The 20,111-nt window shown below is 43.5% G+C and overlaps 1 protein-coding gene across 1 annotated transcript in view; it reads right to left on the bottom strand.

Moving 5' to 3' along the window:
• dpp10 (dipeptidyl peptidase like 10) overlaps positions 1–20,111 on the bottom strand; it is a gene marked incomplete at both ends in the record, with an annotated part of 206,742 nt that overhangs the window by 11,276 nt on the left and 175,355 nt on the right. The window contains 8 exons of the mRNA XM_079276506.1: positions 1,645–1,752; positions 4,129–4,167; positions 5,260–5,383; positions 6,018–6,115; positions 6,352–6,506; positions 7,387–7,507; positions 9,629–9,710; positions 11,135–11,187. Of these exons, the coding sequence (XP_079132632.1) occupies positions 1,645–1,752; positions 4,129–4,167; positions 5,260–5,383; positions 6,018–6,115; positions 6,352–6,506; positions 7,387–7,507; positions 9,629–9,710; positions 11,135–11,187 (780 nt within the window). The remainder of the gene's footprint in view (positions 1–1,644; positions 1,753–4,128; positions 4,168–5,259; positions 5,384–6,017; positions 6,116–6,351; positions 6,507–7,386; positions 7,508–9,628; positions 9,711–11,134; positions 11,188–20,111) is intronic.

Raw genomic sequence — 20,111 nt, 5'->3', positions numbered from 1 at the left:
CAACAACAACGTGTTTCAGGTCTGGCGCCGGTATTTGACACTGGGAGTGAGCAAAGGTTTCAAACGCCGATGCTCGGGCAGAAGCCCTCAGCGTTGTGATACTGATGCACCAAGGCACCCTTTAGCACCTGTATGATAATATCTTTAGATGCACCGGCCGTTCAAAACCCATCAGAGTCATTCGACGCTCAGAGCAACGGACATCGTATTAAGAGTCTCCTAAGGTCAGGTGGGAGGGATGGTGAATGGGACAAACAAACACTGGACTGTTACTCATGTCCTGTGTGAAACTAAAGTGGAGTGATTTTTGTTATGTCATGGGTCGTTCCGTCACGGGGTGCTATGTCACTTAGTGACCTAACATTGCGTCCCTAGCTTATAATGTGTTCGAATTGTACTTATATCAAACCAAATCATGATGTTTTTCCTCAACCTAAGTGGTTTAGTTGCCTGAACCTAACCTGCAACATGACACAAGGTTAACTATAAAACATGAAGGAGGCGGCCATTAGTGAGTGAGCGAGCTCAGCTACTTGAAAAGAAGGCAGCAAGAATGCTCGTCAAGACGAATGTTCAAGACACTCGTGGATGGAGTCAAGATGAGACCAAGTGTTTGCCTGCAATTTGGTCCGACGAAAGTTCACAAGCAAATTGTAGCAATTCATATCGCAGGTGAGCTATTTAGCAAGTGGAGGAGAACGAATACGGCTAATGGGGATCAGGAGTTCTCATCGCATCTGATCTCACTGGAGACGCATATTAATAGCAGGTGTAAATGTAAGCAGGTAAAATTAGACCAAGATACAATCTGGATACAAGACACATTTTAAAGCCTTCTGACTCAACAGATGTGCAGCAAGAAAAGATTACAAAACACACTCCACACCACAGACTGGAAAAAACGCAAACCAAAATTGGGCATGCAAAACTGTTCCAACGAGACACTTCTTCAAGTACAACCGACTAAGAATAACACAAATGTAAATGTTGGTGGTGGTCTGTGTTTTGTGTTCTATGTGCGAATGCTACGTAGCTCGTATTGATTCGTAATCTCAGTGAGCTACTTCTTCTGGTTAAACAACGTTATACACAATGGAGCGATTGTTAAATCTTTACTGAATGGATGGATAAACTGTGGGTGTGACATTGGACACTACGTCTTACCATGACCACGATCTTACCTCAACCTTTAACCTTTAACCTTTAACCATTACCAAACCATAAGCTCAACCCAAACCTTGACCATCGAGGTGGCGGGTCTGGACACTCTTTTAAATACCTCTGTTCACCTCTACTAACATTCGACATGCAACTCTTCTTGGGATACGGATGGGGATGTTTTAGTGTCTGTGTTGATGAGTGGGCCTATACTGTTGGAGAGGAGAGGATCATCAATCACTTGCAAGAAGCATCTCAAGTACGGCAACAGTTCAATTAACAGCTCAACAGCACGTCAAATAAAGGCTGCTGTGAGTCATTTCCTCACTTTTTGGTTAAACTATTTGAAAGCACACACTCGGCTGCACGTAACATTAACGAACTCTATTAAAGCTGCGGAAACACACAACATCCATCCTGTCAGAACCCGTGGTCGTAAAAACGCTGCATCAACGTCAGGTACGTGACTGTGAACTGGGCCTTCACCTGTGTGGTGAACATGGCGATGTGATGGAACTCTCCACGTCCTCCCTGTTTGACCGGGACAGTCAGGAAGAATCTGCCGCCATCTTTGGAGAACACCGGTTCTTGGTTCTGCAGTAAAGCAAAGGTAGATGAACTCCACAGCATCGATCACCTTGATCGACAAAACAACACATTCCTGTTTAAGGCCGGCTGTAAACATCAGACAGGAACCAGATTTTCCAAACGTGTGATTTCTATTTCAGTTTTAAAAAGGTTTGAATCGTGATGAGTATCCTGTTTTCAGAGGCTTGCTTTCTCTACCACTGACATCAACAGCTCAAGCAAGTCAGTTCAAAGGATTAAAGCCCATTCATTCTCAAGCAAGTCAGTTCAAAGGATGAGGACATGATGTGCAAATGAGCTCTACAGTCAAACCACTTTTTCAGCCAGAAAGTAGTAATTTGCAACATTATTACATGCATAAATGTCTATTTTGCTATTGTCCCGATTACTCTAATAAAGGGTGAACAATTTTCCGGGACGGGGAATAGGTAGTTAGCATGATCAGGAGAGAGAAAGGTGCACCTTTTACCACGACCTGAAACTCTGCACTGATTTTACACATAAACACCCATTGAGCCTTCTGCCTGTGAACAACTGTCTGATGATGTCATCGTGATGTCATCAGGGGATCGGGTTTGGGGGAGTTGCAGTTTATAACAGAAGGATTGTGTTACAAGTTCTCTTCCCTTTGTTAACATAACCGGGCCGGCCAAGCATGTGAGCGTTCTCCAGTGGTCAGCTCACCGCCGGCGCTCTGCACTGCTCTCATCCGCCCTCACAGCTGATATCACTGCACTCTCAGGGATACACTGTTAGTTTGAGCTGTTAGTGCTGTTCGAGCCGCCGACAACTTATAATGAGCATATAAATGATACGCTGCTTTAAATGAACATCTCAAAGCAAACAAAACACTTAGATCAGCTCCACCTCAAGCACATACGAGCTGGTTACACAATAAGACATCAATAACAATAATCTACGAATATATAACATGACAGGGGTCAAGCTGCAGCCATAATCAGTAGTTTTGCTTTTTTATGTTCCATTGATAAGACACATACTTTTACTGCAGTAACATTTTGAATGGAGGATTTTACACTTTGTGGTATTACTACCTTTCCTCAAGTAAACATGAATACTTCAAACACCACTGGTCTTGGCCAACAGAAAATCATAGTTCTGGACATTTTTACCTCAACTTATGAAATACTTGAATAAGTAGATATCCATACTGTGCACTGAGGCAATCAAGTTCATCAAGTTTACATTTGTGACACCCACACTGAATAAATATCTCACTCAGAGACACAAACACCTTCTGTCTCAGATGGAGAGAGTTTACCCACAATGAGACTTTGGCATTTGAGACAATCTGACGTGAAAAAATCTGTTGGGCAAAGGCGCTCCCTCTGCACTGACACAGCATCACAGTCAGTAGATGAGCATCTCGCAGTTTAACCACCTTAACAAAGACAAGCGGTTAAATTAGCCAGCGCTACAGCCAAACATGTACGGCTGCAGGCTGTGTGATCCACATCCTGCCTGGAATGTTCTCTCCTCTGCCTCCGTCTCTCTGCCTCCCGAGCAAGTCTAAAGAAAAGAGCTGCAACTAGAGCTGACAGGAGACCGCACTCTCACATACATAGAACCATCAGGTCACGTGACACATGGACCTGATGGTACAGCGTCACGTTTTAACCTTGCTGGATTCTATTGGACGCCAGGTTATTGAATATCCGTGGCTCCGTTGATGATTTATTACATCTACAGTGAAGCCATGCTTCCAGAAGTCTATTTTGACGAGAAAAGGTTATTCAAACGTTTGTTTTTTCTTGCAGTGAAAACATTCTAAAAAGCTCACTGTGTGCTGCAACTTTTCACATTTCATGGATGAACTATACCGACCGAACGGAAACAGTGATTGAAATTCCAGCTGCTTTGATTTTCAACTTGTCCGAATTCCCCCAAAGCATTACGTTACAGTCACTGCCAAGGACACATCAACATGCAACTAGCAGAGCCGGAGCCGGGGATCGTACCGCCGACCCTCTGCTTGAAGGACGGCCCTGCTCTCCACTTCTCTCTCTCCACGGCTCTATTCTTTGCTCCTAAATCCTACAGGTGATAACGAAGTGGCAGGGCCCTGCTTCCAGAGTCTCTACCTGCTGAAGGGAATAATCCGAGTGGGTCGACACTGAGTGCTTCATTGCCACCACTCATCCTGTGTTTGCGTCATCAGTGAGGCATTTTGGAGGATGACTAGTGTGCATAGAAATACCCAGACGTAAAGTGGGTAATTGGTGAAGTTGTCCTTCATGTGGCATTATTTGAAAGATACTAGAATGGAAATGAATGACATGAAGTGAAGTTATAGCAGTGGAGCGCATGCTTTCATAAATGATTGAGTACAGACTGCGACACACGGAACGGAGAGCACTTCACCTGCTTGGAAAGCCAGAGCTCGGAGCTTTCTTCATGTCTCTGAAAAAAAAGATGGAAGCACAAAACGTCAGTCTGCACTTAATACACAGATCATCAAAATCCCTCCGTCTTTACAGCCTCTCTCTGGGTCCTAAGTTACACTTGAGTACACCGAGTTACAGGTTTTCAAACAGCGGACAATAGATGCAGTTTGATCAAATTCCTCATCACAAAATTACATTTCTTCTATGTTTGATAATGTGTTCTATTTTTTCATATTATGCGTAAACCTATTTTGGAAAAACACTTCAGTTGCATATTTTCTAGACAGAATCATGCGTCACATAATGGACCTCATGTTTTTCGTGGTTTATTTCAACACACCACCAGGGACTCTCCCAGGCTGAGCCATCCTCTCAGACGAAACCACAAGAGGCGATCATACCAGCAGTGTTTATGCAAATATGACAGCACTAACGAGAGCGTTGATGTTCCCAGGATGCGATGGACACTATTGATGCTAGCGTCGATACTCAAAACAAGGCTTTGTATCTCGTACACTTTTACTTTCTGTCCATCACGAGTAACAGATGCTGCTCCTCTTCCTTAGAACTCATGGCAACACAGCAGATGGCAACCACTCCGTGAGAAAAATGATTTGAAATGACAAGTGCTCAAAACGTCAAACTAAAAGAAGTGCCGGGGAACGAGCAGTGGAGTCCTTGAAGGGAGCGTGGTCGTATGGCTCTGGTCCTATCAGAAAGCAGCGCATTGTTCTTTTCTTATTTTTATTCACTGGAGGCAGAAGCACCACAAAGTACCCCGACATGTCCATTTTCATCAACACCAGCTTAGACTCATTCCTCCGATTTACAAACATTTCTGCTTCTCTGCTCACGACAACGAGAGCGTTAGCTTGGAAATCATGGATCACGGATATCATGCGTCAAGAACTGTTCCTAGGCTTTAAGTGTCAACCCTTCACAGAGCGCTAGGAAGTAAATGTAGAGCATTACGTTGCATTCTAAACATTCTGAAGACAATGCATTCCCTGATTAGATGATTACTTTGCCAACGTGAACACAGTCTCCTTTTCCACCCAAGGACACACTTCTTTTTCTCTCTCTCTCTTACACACACACACACACACACCGTGACGCAGGCTCCAGTGGTGGTGTCACACACAGTCAGGATGGAGATGTTCTGGGCCCGGTTCAACCACCTGACCGATGTCTTGGTCTTGCTGATCCACTTCACCATGGTAACATAATGTTCCCTAAGAAAAACATGAAAACAACGCTGGTTATCATCATGTACATTTATTTTAAGGTTATTGTTTTGTATTTTATGAACACAATTTCAAACTATGACCCTCTAGTGTCCGTTTTGTACGTGGGTGAATTGAACCGAGGGTGCGGGTTCATTTCCCAGCACACTGGTCCTTTAAAACCCTACGACACAAAAAGATGAGTCTGTTTTGAGGCAGGGCGGTGCAGGACTCAGTCCAGCACAATGAAACACATTGATACATATGATGCAAGGAGATGGAGTAACAATACGTCCTGTTGACATGGAGTCATAAGGGGGTTTTGGCATTCAGTGATGCGGCCTCATAAAACCTGATGGTTAATCTGAGGTTTTTAAAACACGTTGAAATGACAAATGCAGCTGCATGCATTGTGAGAAAATACATTTAGTTCGTCCTTTACTTTGTTTCCCCACTGAAAGTATAACTTACATCGACTGTAACTGCAATGCAGGGGCACAGCAAGCTGCAGTGCGCACGGTTTCCCCTTATTAAAGGTGCCGAGTGTCTAGTAAGCAAAAATGATCACGTGAAGTTTAAAAATGTCGAATGTGTCCTCCGGCCGATGCAGAGGTTTCAACAAACAGAAAGCAGCTCCCCTCACCGTAGCTTGAGCGTCTCCGGAGGCATGAGCTCCAGCGTGTGCGTCGGCCCGTAGAGGTTGACAACGTAGAGCTTCACCGCCGGGTTGGGTTGGCCCGCCTGCACGCAGAACCAACAGTCCAGACTTTAGACAGAAGCCCCACGTCATCAAACGCTCCATGCATGCACCATCCAACATGGGAAGCGTGACTTATAAAGTGCTGCGTGATGAAGTGATTTGGAATGAATAATGTCCCAAAAGGGTAGCAAGCGATATGTTGTTGACATTTTTCTGGAAGCATGGCTAACGGTCGTGTAACTGTGCAGTGACATTATGACATGTGAATAATGTTTACCTTGGGGTATGGGTATTGCTTTCCTTTGGGGTATGTCATGCCAGTGAAGCGAGGCAAAGCCATGTTGGGCACCAGGCTGTCATTAAGGACCAGGAAGGCCAACCTCTCTCCGTCAGGTGACCACCAGTGGGCCACGTGGGTCTGAAGGATCTCCTCTGTTTCATAAAGGAGACACAGGATGAGCTGCATTGTTTGATCAAAATCAATCTTGAAATTGAAGGATTCAGAAAGAGTATTATCGCTATAAAACACAAAACTTCTCAACATATGATCTGTCAACAAAGGACCAATGTGAGGATGTTTGTGGCATCCAGCCGTGAGGTTGCAACTAATTGAATACCTCACCCTTAACTTTAACTCAAGTGTTTAGAAGAACCTACGGTGGCCTTCGGGTGATTTCGCGCCACCAAATTTAAGCTGCCACATAAACATAAAAACATAATAAAAGGCTTTCTCTGGAGCCAGTGTTTGATTTGTCCTTTCTGGGCTCTTGTAGAAACATGGTGGTGCAAGATGGCCGACTCCGGAAAGAGAACATTTGGAACATAAAGGCTAAAAAGAGGCCATAAAGGCCATAAAGAGCTAACGAAAACACAATGATTCTTAGTTTCAGTGGTTCTGCATTCACTGCGGCCACTTGCCATTCGGTTTGATTTACATAATATCCTTTTCTCCGGAGAGACTGGCTGAGGTCATGCAGCACGTCTTTACTTAAAGCACATAAAGAGACTCCTTTACACCGGGGGGGAAGATATCTGCACCAGAACAAACATTATGAATATTTAATCACTGCCTTTTATAAGGTAATGTTTCTGAACACAGGCATTTACGGTTTAATGAGACAGTCTGCTAACACTTTGAAAATGAAGTCAGATATTATCATCAGTGGTGGACTGTTTCTCAACACGTCATTATCTGACATCACGTTTATGTTTGTCGTTGAGATTCTGTCAGTTTCATCAAACCAGGAAAAAGGTCTAAGCCGCACTTTATGGCACGTTTTGTCCTTAGACGGTAAGAAAAGGTGACATGTACCCTCATAGAGCCAGTCAGCGATCCCATTGAAGACGATCCCTTCCTTCCCAGAGGATGTTAGCCGGAGGGAGTTGCTCTTGACATCTGATTGGTAGTAGATGTTATTTTCAAATATGTAGATCTGTGGAAAGGAAGCACACACGGCGAGCCGGTGAGGAACAGCAGCACTGTTGCATGGCTGCCAACGCCTGTAGTGTAGGTGCCAGATTTCAGGCTTCACAACTTTAACACTGGATTAACATTCATTGTATTAAATACACACAGTATCTGCTCAAGCATCCAGGCGATTCTTTAAGGATTAAAGATTCACAGCAGTGTCAGTAAGCTGTATTTGCGGAAGTGAGCCTGATAGAAGTCTGTGGCCTGTGATCTTACGTGTTATTTCATCAGCACAGGGCCTCTCTCTGCGCTGACACAACCTCACACACAGCAGGGCCTCCTGCTGTCCTGCTGGATAGCATTAACCATCGCACACTTTCCCAAGTCAACCCTTACCTCAAACATTCAGCCCGGACATGATTGCCACTTTACCCGTAAAACAATGGCACTCCTTCTCAGAGTCATAGCTCATTCAAGTTTGAACACATATACATTAAAAATCCACTTTTAGGTTAAGTGGAACTTACACTCTGATATATCTGATACTAGTGACCTCATAACAACTAAACCATATCCATATATCTGCTTCTAAAATCATAGAAAAACGTATAACTCCAGAACTTGCCTGAGAATCATCTTGTTTTCATCATTTTTAAAGTCATTCAGTGATAATTCATTTGCCAATGTAAATATGGGCTGAAGAAGGGGGCTCAGCTATAGCACACAATGCTACTCACTGAATCCAGGCCAACGTTACCTCCTGGCTGGATTGGGCGGCGTATTTTTCTCCACAGTGTCAGACCCCCCCTTTCGCATTCACAAATGATCAAAGACATTCAAACAACACCTAATTACAGAACGTGTGTCCATTGCATTGCTGAAGACGTGATGACTGGACACCCCTGATTCATATTCCAAAACCTAAACTTTCCTCCATTCGAATGAGGATAAACAAAACTCCCATGTTATGTCATTGTTTCCAAAGACAGACTTCTGGCTAATGATGCTGCGCATGCTACTCGAGAGCTGAGCCTTCACATCTGTCTAACAGCTCCCACCTCCTTATCACCATAATGACTTCCTAATGGAGTCGTGTTTGATTTATGCCCAAATATTTCATGCTGAAATTTGCAAATATGGACAAAGCTGCTCTACTGTGCTTTCGCCATTTTTAGCTGTCAAACAAATAACCTCCCCATCTGTCCGGTGTAGATAAATAGAAAAAAAAGGTATGATGGGAGAAAATTAGCATGTAATTAGGTTCCTACAAAGATTGAGGTACATCACGAGTAGAGCGAGGAACTCTGAATTAGAAGCGCATGGCACATGCAGTAAAAGCAGACACTGTTACATGGCCCTCAAATTGCTGGGTTCTATTTGTATTTTTCAGTAGAAATTCTAACGTCAGATCAGGCCAGCATTAAATATGCTGAAGCTGAAGGCTACATTATGAACTCATGATTTTCTGTGCTGGGCCATTTAATTACATAATGAAAGGAAAGCAACTGCATGTGTGCTTACTGCTGAGTCAATGTGTTCTCATTATATGGTTGGTAATTGCCAGCCCAGTGGCCAGGAATAAATGTTGGCCTCGTACATTTCTGCAAACAACCAATATGATAAGAGGCATTGTGTTTTTTTCTAACCTTAAAGGTCCTCTTCTATATGACATTCAGAGCATTAATATTACATTATCTAACGACATAGTGGAGTAATGTCTACCCGAGCAGAGAATGAAGTGGCTCTCTTTCTCGGCGTCTTGTATTCAAAACTTTTCTGTGCTTTCTTCACGTAGCCGTGCTGAGAGCCGTGATTTTCCTATTGACCACCTTTCATTTCAGTGTCATTGTGCTTCTATGCAAGCGAGATACGGAGCCCATATAAAACGTATTACTGACAAATATTTTCGGTTCAGAAGGGTTGTTGCAGTCAAACATCGATGAAAACAGCAACCCGGAAACCTTGTCTACTTAAAAATAAATGTGCTTTTTCAATGAATTACTGACTGCAAGCTTCAGTGAATATGAGACACAAATCAGTACATTTATAAAAATGTATGAGACTAACCCTGAAATGCAATACAGCTAACACAGGTAAAGTAAGGCAGCGTGAGGCTGGGGAATGTTGTTCTGTGTGTTCTCACCAGTTGTTGGCCTTGGACTCCCCAGGCGGCGTACTGCAGGACCGAGTTCACCACCTCAGGAGGGTCCAGCTCCCAAACCTCTCTAAAGGAAAAGACAACAAGCACGTCATCACACACATCGAGTGGTGCTTCCAAGGGAAAATGGTAAAACATTGATGGTTCCAAAGTTATGTTTACGTTTTTGACTGTTGGACAGAAAAAAACTCAACATTTAATATTTAACAGTTTTCACATGTTTCATAGACCAAACGATTAATCAATTAATAATTGGCAGATTAATAAATAATGAAAATAGTTCGTTGCAGCCTTGAAATAAAGATAAAACGATGGCCTGTAATAGAAACACAGCAAGGCCTTTTAATACTAGCTAAGGCCTTATATTAAAATAAAGTTGGGTGCAGCTACTAAGTATATTAAGGGACAAATGGGGGGGAAAAAGTGTTCAAATCCTTTTTTGGGCCAGTTTTCCCTGTGATTTTGCACACGCTGTGTCAGTTTCTCTTGGTCCAAAAAAACGAGGCGCAAATTCAAATCGGCAACGAGTTGGCAACAGACCCAGAGTCTGATACCAGCAGCCAGATGACTAAGATAAAATGAACACGATAGAGTGATGCCCCGGAATGGCACAATATCTGATGAATCTATCACAAAGCTTTGTAAAATAACACTCGTGTTTGTAAAGGCAAACTAATCTCCGATTAGTAGTGGGAATCCTGGCCGTCACTGTGATTGACGGGACGGGACGGGTGATTGGCGGGATGCCTGAATGCCAGCTTGTCTGGGATCAGCAGGACGCTACGGACTGTAGGCTCATCTACTGGTAGTCATAAGTGTGCATGCATTCATTTAACATTGCTGAAGTTCACAAGCCGTGTGATCCAAAGCCCTGCAGTCACATACACTATAGTCACATTATGTGAAAAAAAAACCCCGCAATAGGTTTACAGCTGAGGGTCCTTCCCAATAGAAGAGGTTTTCAAACTGTGATGTGCATGGCAAATAAATGTCCAGACATCCACTTCAGAAATCATAGTAAGTAAAACACTTGACTGAGAATCATCGTGTTTTCTTCAGTAGCTCAGTAATCCAAGTAATCCAGTAAAGTTGTCCATACATCCATTATCATTACAAACAGAAACTGCAAATAGCTAATTCAGCATGAGTTACAGAATGGTTACTAAATGATATGGTGGGGAGGTCACAGTCATCTCAATTGTGTCTGAGGGAGGGGCCCACGGTGTCAGACTTTAAAACCCTGCCATAGAGCATAGATATGTGACAATACTGTACCCTTCAGAAACACATTCATCCCACAACTGTATGTTTTTAAAATCGAGCCAATGCGTGGACCACGTGAAAAAAAACACCGTTTTCTCATGCACATGTGAACAGCATATACTTCCATTGCACTTAGCCTTTACTGATTGTATCAGTGTCGTACAGTGTTTGCAACCCTTGTCGTCTCGCTGATGACAGTGTTTTTTTTTACCTCACAGCAACACTTACCGTGTGTGAATATTGTAGATACTGTAGGAGGCCATGTAGGAGTGGCGGTAAACCTGCAGCAAAACGAAGACACAGACAGAGATTTAAAGACGACTGTCTGAAAACATTAACGAGAGAAGCAGCGATGTCAATGATCATGACATCATGACAAAAAAAAGAAATGAGAAGGAAGAAGGCATCAGACAAAAACAGACTGCTGGCTTTTCTCAGCGATAGAATCTGTAGACAATGCAATTTGCATGGGTGACAGCTGTGGGACGAGACATTTTAATTCCATCAGAGAAACCCATCATCGGCTAGTGCCTCTGTGCTGAAAGCCCGGGAGAGACGGGGGAGAGAGAGAGAGAGAGAGAGAGCGAGAGAGAGAGAGAGAGAGAGAGAGGGGCATTCAGATTGACAGCGTGGTGCATGTAAAGCTGCCCCCCCCCCCCCGAGAAACAGGCCATATTTTTGCATTTCATCACGAGGATGACACTCATGTGTTCAGCACTGACACAAAGCAGGGGAATATATTACACGAGAAGATTTTGTACCGCTAATGTAAAAACTCCGAGATACACTTGACGGACAATGGGTGTAAGCTGTGGCACGATTATATGTCTATCATCAAAGTAACTGAACATGTACCTTGGGTACAACGTGTACATTCATTGACAGTGCTCTCTTTTTCGTCTGACTTGTTTTTTTGTCAATCCGACCAATAAAGCTGCCAGAAAAAACCCACAGTACAAGAAAAAGGCGTCTCAAATATGTGTAATAGACCTCTGACTGGGGCTGGTGATCGGGCACAGAAACAGGCCATATTTTTGCAACCCCCCCCCCCCGTCCACAGCAGTACATTGTTTGGCTCCAGTGCTGGTACTCCTGTCTGTTTCTCCGAACTCAATCTACTACAGGTAATACACTGACTATGGAGAAGTAGCTCATACAACCACTTAAAACCACCCAAACTATTTAATGGTGAGCTGCAGAAAAACGTAATTCCAGACCAGACAAGTTCTTCCAAAAAAAACTCGTATTTCTTCCTGTAAAGGAGCATTTTCATGTTGAACTGTTACTTCAAAGGTGGACTCACAATAACGTCATTTATTCTCAGCACTCTACGTTGTAGCACCAAGGAGCCTTGTCCATGGAACAAAGGCCCTTTTCAATCAACTAGGGCACACATTACACCTGTGGAATAGTCGTAGACATGAACAGTGATAGGGCCACAGATTGATGAATGACCTTCTTAAAACAGCGATGACGTGCAAACATGAGGCGAGCTGAGGCAGAAGTTGGTCTGACTCAGTTGATCTGCATTTGGCAAATGCTTGTTCTCCATACAGTGAGTATACCAACTGGGTATGAATGCAGGCAGGCACATTTATTCCAGAGCAGGACGTTTGCTCTGGGGATTTCTTGAATTTTAGTGTGAAAGTTTTGGTTGAAACTGTCCATGACAAACGTTGACAGCTGATAACTTTAGAGCCATTGAAGGAAAGAGGTCGCACATCCTCAGAGCACGTTCTCAGACTCAACTGCCCCAGTGAGAAATCTGTAGCCTACCAAACAGGAACAGAGATCAGTCTGGGGGAAACAGCTATCACCACCTTTTCATTTTACTGTTGGCTGTTAAGCCAAGACGTATTGCGCACCCCAATGGCACAAATGAGAGCTTTAAGTGCTCCCCGGTACACCTTGAGGGGGGTCAGACACAGGCTACAAGAGTTCTGCATCATCTTGGAAGGTGTGGAGTTCATTTAGGACCAACCCCTCAGGCTTTTCCAGCCGAACAGAAGCTACGCCTTTTTCTTTCTTTCTTTGTGTATTATGCCTGCTGGCAGCTCACTGCTGCCTCCCCAGAACACACCTGCAAGAACATGACTCGACTTCCTCAATAACTTGTAAGACTTGGTTACTGCCAGCCTTCTTACAGACAGAGCCTATCACATGCCTTGTGGTGTTTATTTTCCACAATGCCAGATAAATGTGCAGGAGAGTTTCAAACCCAAAGGCAACAATTCCAGCATATTATGTTTTAATATACATCACTGAGAGTTATGGATACCTGTAATTAAACGCACCATGGTGGAGATAACAGCAAAGGAAGGACCGTTGTTGTGGTTAAACTTGTCAGTTCACAAGGCTTTGTAGTGTTAATAATGATAATGATGTTTGAGTAGCTGCGTTTACATTTTTTATGTCGGACAACTGCTGAAGTTACTATCATAGTTCATATATGAGTGCGTTTGACTGGTGTCTTCGTCACTTAAGCCATCGTATGCTCATCTAAAGCCTGCAGCGGGCTAATTGTTCATCACATAAGCTAATAAAGAAACAGATGACCATGACTGTGTGGGATGAACCTGAACTCATATCGTTGAGAGGCAGACACATCATTAGTGGCTCCTCATATTTATGATTTCATTCAAGGCAATCACTTTAGTCAAATGAGTTAGCACTTTGCAGGTCATCTTTGCAAGGAGCTTATTACGGCACATATTTGCGCTTGTTGTTAGGCGTTAACCAATCGTGGCCATAGTAATTATGACGGGAGAAAAGGAAGAAGCCAGGTCACGTGTGATTTTGAGCAATACAAACAAACAGGATTGTCACCCAGGAAACCACTGTTCATGTCCTTTTTTTCCTAAACCTTTGTAAGTACTTTGTCATTTTAAATTTCCCCTTTGGGGAATCATTGGCAAACGTTGTATGCTATCGTTCCGGTGTGAGGACATGTTGGGTCAGAGGTCTGAAACACCATTCACAGTAAACAGTAACGGGTCGGTGCACTGCTCCCGCCCTTCAATTTGACCTTTGTTTGGCAACGTCAGCATGTAGAAATGACTTAAATCTGCTATGAACAGTATTTTTTTTATTGACAACAACAGAGCAAATGCCTTTGTGTGATGTGAAAGGTTTTGTTCGTAGTGATGAACTTCCACTTGCTACCGGCAAGCAGCTCCAAGCTGCTAACAGATGAAGTTAGCGACGAGCTAACATACACATCGTATGGCATTTACAAGCTAATGAAACTGATATTTTTGTCAGGAGTTATAAAAGTAAGTACAGTATGCTGCACTCCCTTTAAATGTGAAATATTACGTGAGATTTATGCTGCGGTGTAAATGTTATCTACCCCCACCAGACAACAGAGTATATTATTGTGTTTTACTCCAAATGACTAGATTAAGAAACCAAAGAGATGTTAATGAGGCGTATGGCAGTTATAAAGACATTAAACAAAGACTACAATGAGGCTGTGGGTTCCAGCCTAAGCATCCATGAACGGCCCATAACAATAAGCTGGAACATCAATATTACAGACTCTTGCATAGTGAAAGTAAATTATTGTTTGGAGAGAAGAGGATTCACTGAGCACCAAGTGACTCATATTGACTTTATGCAGAGTAACATCTCAGCACATACTGAATGTACTGCAGTAGACACAGGGGTTGAGTGTGCTTGTTATTACAAATATCTCTCTGTGTTGTGGGGAACTGTGCCTGGGAGTGAAAAGGGATTCCCCGAGGTGCTCACACACATTTCTCAAACCCTCCACAGGCCACAAATGAGCCCTCAAATGAACTTCTGGGCAATACACCATGATATGAGGTGCAGGGCTCACTTGGGCACTGTGACCTTTTGTCACCGGCCTCGAGGATAAAACAAAAAAAGGTTGTGACATTTTCAACACTCAAATACAACAGTGGCTGTGAGGATGGATATAATGTCCTGAAACCAAAAGGCATGGGCGCCGATATCATTTATTTAAATTAATATCACAAAGTTGATCTTTGCATGCACATATTGACCACCATACTATGACGAGTCTCTGACTTAGTATCTCGTTAAAGTCCCAGTGAGATGAAATGTAGAGCATCTACTGTGACATATTCCTCAGTGAAACGGAACAGTTGAGTGGAATCCTTTGCATTTGATTGGTCCACAAACAAGTGGGTGGGCTTATGAATGTAACATGATAGGCCTGAAGCACACACGTCCACCTTTGTCGCTAAAAGTTGCAGATTGATTGATATTATCGGTTGAGATTGGTTGGCACTAGCTTATATAAGCACATGTCAGAAGAAGACCCTTTTTTATATATATACACATATATATATTTGAATAGGTGCATTTTTTAAAATTTCGTCTAAATTTTAAGGGTCTTTTCCCAAAGGTTAACAATGTTCCTGGGATTTTAAATCCATATTCTGTGATGAACCAGTACCATACTTGCTATTATACATTCAACAATTGTTGATTTTAACCGTTACACAGCACGTAACATTAACAAAGAAAAAAATGGATTAATGTGTGAGTTAACATTCATACCGATCCCATGAGGTTCATCATACATAACTGCAACTTCTTCTTCATCTATCCTCATATTTGCCTCTTTCTCTCCTTTGGGATTGTGTTTAAAAAGACGAGTTAAGAACAACCCCAATCTCTAGTTTCACTTCAGCTCACTGCAGACGAGCGCTTGTCAGTACGTAGTCTCCCAAGAGACGTCATTGTATGACATGAAACTACAACATCTGAGTAACACAAATAAAAAAATAGCACAGACACTTAAAGGGTGTCTTCTGTCTTGGGAGGAAGTGTAACTGAGCCCCCCCCCTCCCCTGAAGAAGAAGAAGAAGAAGAAGAAGAAGAAGAAGAAGAAAGAAACCATTTTTACACATACACACAATTTGACGACTGCATTTGACCCATATATATATATAGGGAGCAGTGGGCTGCTATTGATTGGTGCCCGGGGAGCCGGGGGTTCAGTGTATTGCTCAGGTACACTTCGACACGTGACATGTCCCAGTCGGGGATCAAACCGTTGACCTTCCGGTTCCCAGACGACCCTCTTAATCCAGTGAGCCACGGTCGCCCCTTAAATATGCCCCTGCTTGGCATCAGCCCACTTGTGAGCAAAGCGAAAATCAATAGCGTCGTGGAAGTAGCTGGAAGACATGTCGGGCCAAATGGCTACCAGAGAATAATGAAGCTGTGGACCATATGTGCAGCTGACACTGTGTAGCCCACTGAAACCATCAGGTTGCCATGGCAATGTTGCCTCCAGGTAAATTTACAGGTATGAAGCTTTGGGCTTTGAACTTTTGCATCTTTATATTTGTGACACTGCACGAGCTTCCCAGTGTAACCGGCCCCTTTAGAGACACCATTAGCCTGGTGCTGAAATAACTTGAGGAACTATTTCATCTTCACTCCGTGGTCCAGAGTTGCACTCCAAGATCAACATGTCACACTTCAATATGCTGAACCTGCTTCACTCTCTGCTCTGATTTGGTCAAAACTTAAACAAAGGGACAAACAAAAACAAAAACAAACAAAAAAATGATATCTAATTAAATAAGATATTTGAGACACTTTTATATATATATATATATATATATGTAAAATACACTTGTGTTTTCACAAAAGATTTGACCAATTGGTTACAGCGATCTGAATGGAAAACTATCGATTATTACTACTTTTAATTTGTGCTCTGGTCTACGGTTCTGATGGTTATGGTGAAACTATTCTCAATAGAATAACTGCTGAGATCTCAGAATGCAGCGACATCAATACAATTCGGTCCAAAAGTACAAGAAACACAAGCATTTAGACCATCAGACACATCGTTTACACACCTTGTAAGTTCAGTTAAGAAGAGGCAACAAAGACGAGCTCCACAAGGATTAATCACACTGTGTGCCGTAAACATCGCTCAGACTCTCTACAGACCAACTTCCTGGTTTAACCTTGACCTAATGCACTTAATGTAGTATGTACTATGTACTACTGAATTTACCGGAAGACTCACTTTCAGTCTCTACCACCTCCTCTTACCTAAACGACAAAGTAGGTCTCCAACACTTAAAATAACTCAACGTCTGGCCTTTTGGTCAATCCACCCTGATCTCCTCTCAGACTTTGTTGCTCTATGTACTACGCCACCTGAAATCCTCCTTCTTTGCTTCCTACATAACCAGGTTGCCCACTAGAGGTTGCCGCCTAAACGTGTGTATAGCCAAATAGCAAGAGACCATTCAGAAGGTGTGCCCGTTTGAAGCGGTCCAATTGCTTGGCCCCCATAAGTGCTTGTTGCAGGATGTTGTACCTGTGTTGTAAATCATTGATTTAACTTAGAATTCAATTAGAGGCAGTAGTGGCTTTGGAGAATGTCTATAAGACACAACAGTATAATGCAACACCACAGCCTAAATGGATCACTTGACCATACTGTCAATGGCAACATCTTCACCAGTCCAGAAGTGTAAGATCCGTATACCAAAGGTCTTAAGGACGTGGTCCAGTGGCATGGACAAAGCACTTGGGTTTATGTCCTGTATCCAACCCGACTTTTTGTTTGGACACAGAGAATGGTCTCTTGGGTGAAAGTCCTGTGTTTACTTGACCATCCACCAACCGTCTGTGGACTATGATTAGAGACGTATTAATTGACAATGCAGCTATTGACAATGGGATCGAGAACAGCAGATCTTTCATTGACTCCAAGGAAGTGAAGAAGAGTTCAGTTGTGATGTTAGTCTATCCAGCAGCAAAAGTGAAGTGCAGTCAATGAGCCGCTGCCTGTAAAGGCCAGCTACTGAAGACATGCTGTAGACCACAGAGCCCTTATGCACCCCCACTTCTGCACAGAGCGCTATCACTTGTTGATTCGAAGTTTCTTGATATTGAAAGTGTCACATGTCCACATTGCACCAACTTCGACAATGCATGTCCTTGCGTGCCCAGCAATACACCCACCAAGTGCCAAGTAGATTGAATAAGCGAGGTATGCGAGGACACACACAGAGGACGACAGAGATCCTTGCTTTGTAGTCAATGTTTCATAAAATTCTGTATGCATTTATAGTCAGAGTACATTATACACGTCCTTCAGCATCCAGGGGCTTTTAGAAACGGTAAACAGCTGTTGTACTTTCACAACAAAATCACAAAGGCGTAGTGTTGAAATGTTGATGTATAATAGTCGGCGTCACCATTCACTGCAGCGGCCACCATTCAACAGACTCATTCCACATGTACTTGCAGGTAAACAGAAGACAAGCAGAGACGCAGGTGCTGTTCTATTTCATCCTTACTGACCGCCAGAGGCAGTGCTTAACACTGAATGTATTCCGTCTCGCGCATGCGCAGGTCGAATATTTATATCAACAAAGTCACGTGTGACCTCGGATGACCACCGTCATCTATAAGTTCCGGTGTCATCCTGAGCTCAGTCCTTTTTTCTTCTCGCGTCGCAGGTTAGCTACCATGGTAGCTTAAACAAGGATGTGTCTACGATCAAGACATATTAGAGCTCGTCGCTGTAGCCTTGTGACTACCGGTCGGAGTTGCGGTTCTCTCGCCCTCCAAAGGCTGCGACGAGCTGTCCCTCTTCGGAGGGAACGGTGTGTTCGCCGTTCGGACATCGAGCCCCGGACTGGTGGACGCCCCTATCATCGGTCGTCACCAGTCTGATAAGGGTCAGCTAAGTCGTGATGACAGCAATCGGTAAGATCGATTAACATTGTTTTCTATAACAGTTGTTTGTTCCACGGTTGGCAGAGCGCTTCCGCTCTAGTAATCGAGTGGCGCGCTAACGAGAGCGTAGAATTACGCTGTCGGCCCGCCCTTCACAGTGTTACGGCTATCACAGTTAGCAGAGTGTTCCTGCTCAGGCAAACTTTGTGAGACACTAGTCCGCATTGGCGTTGTGTACATGGAGATTTAATCTTTACATCTGACGTAATTCGCAGTTAGCAGTGTCTTCACTCAGGCTAACTTGGATGCTAGCTGGGACTGCGTCCATCAACTTTGTAAACCTTACGGCTGTCACAGTTAACAGAGCGTCCTCGCTCAGGTTAACTCAGTGGAAAACTAGCTAAACAAAGCTGATACTGGGGCTGTAGCCATCAACTTTGTATCCTTACAGCTGTCACAGTTAACAGAGCGTCCTCGCTCAGGTTAACTCAGTGGGAAACTAGCTAAACAACAGCTGATACTGGGACTGCGTCCATCAACTTTGTATCCTTACGGCTGTCACAGTTAACAGAGCTGTCACAGTTAACAGAGCGTCCTCGCTCAGGTTAACTCAGTGGGAAACTAGCTAAACAAAGCTGATACTGGGACTGCGTCCATCAACTTTGTATCCTTACGGCTGTCACAGTTAACAGAGCGTCCTCGCTCAGGTTAACTCAGTGGAAAACTAGCTAAACAAAGCTGATACTGGGGCTGTAGCCATCAACTTTGTATCCTTACAGCTGTCACAGTTAACAGAGCGTCCTCGCTCAGGTTAACTCAGTGGGAAACTAGCTAAACAAAAGCTGATACTGGGACTGCGTCCATCAACTTTGTATCCTTACGGCTGTCACAGTTAACAGAGCTGTCACGGTTAACAGAGCGTCCTCGCTCAGGTTAACTCAGTGGGAAACTAGCTAAACAAAGCTGGTACTGGGGCTGTGGCCATCAACTTTGTAGCATTACAGCTGTCACAGTTAACAGAGCGTCCTCGCTCAGGTTAACTCAGTGGGAAACTGGCTAAACAAAAGCTGATACTGGGACTGCGTCCATCAACTTTGTATTGGCCATCAACTTTGTAGCATTACAACGATCACAGTTAGCGGAATGTGCTCGCTCAGGCTAACTCGGTGAATGCTAGTTATACTAAATCAACATTGAGGTTGTGCCCATTGATGGTTTTTACGCATTACGGCTGTCGAGTTCGCTCCGGCTAACTAGACTAAGCTAATACTCGGTGGGTCCATTGATTGTTGTAAACATTATGGACATATCGGTAGCGGATATCAGTTAGCAGAGTGCCCTCGCTCAGGCTAACTGGTAGCACACCAAGAGTTACAGCACCTGTCCAAGTGGAGAGTGTCCTCGCACTGTAAGGACTGTGGTTTTTTTTGTCCGTTTTCACAGTAGCAGAGTGCTCTCGCTCAAGCTAACTGGTGGGGCACCAATATCTGCAGCAACTATCCGA

The sequence above is a fragment of the Melanostigma gelatinosum genome (assembly GCF_949748355.1).
Source record: "Melanostigma gelatinosum genome assembly, chromosome: 10".
Classification (NCBI taxonomy): domain Eukaryota; kingdom Metazoa; phylum Chordata; class Actinopteri; order Perciformes; family Zoarcidae; genus Melanostigma; species Melanostigma gelatinosum.
The sequence above is the reverse complement of the archived record's forward strand: the minus strand, read 5'-3'. Positions and strand labels throughout refer to the sequence as shown.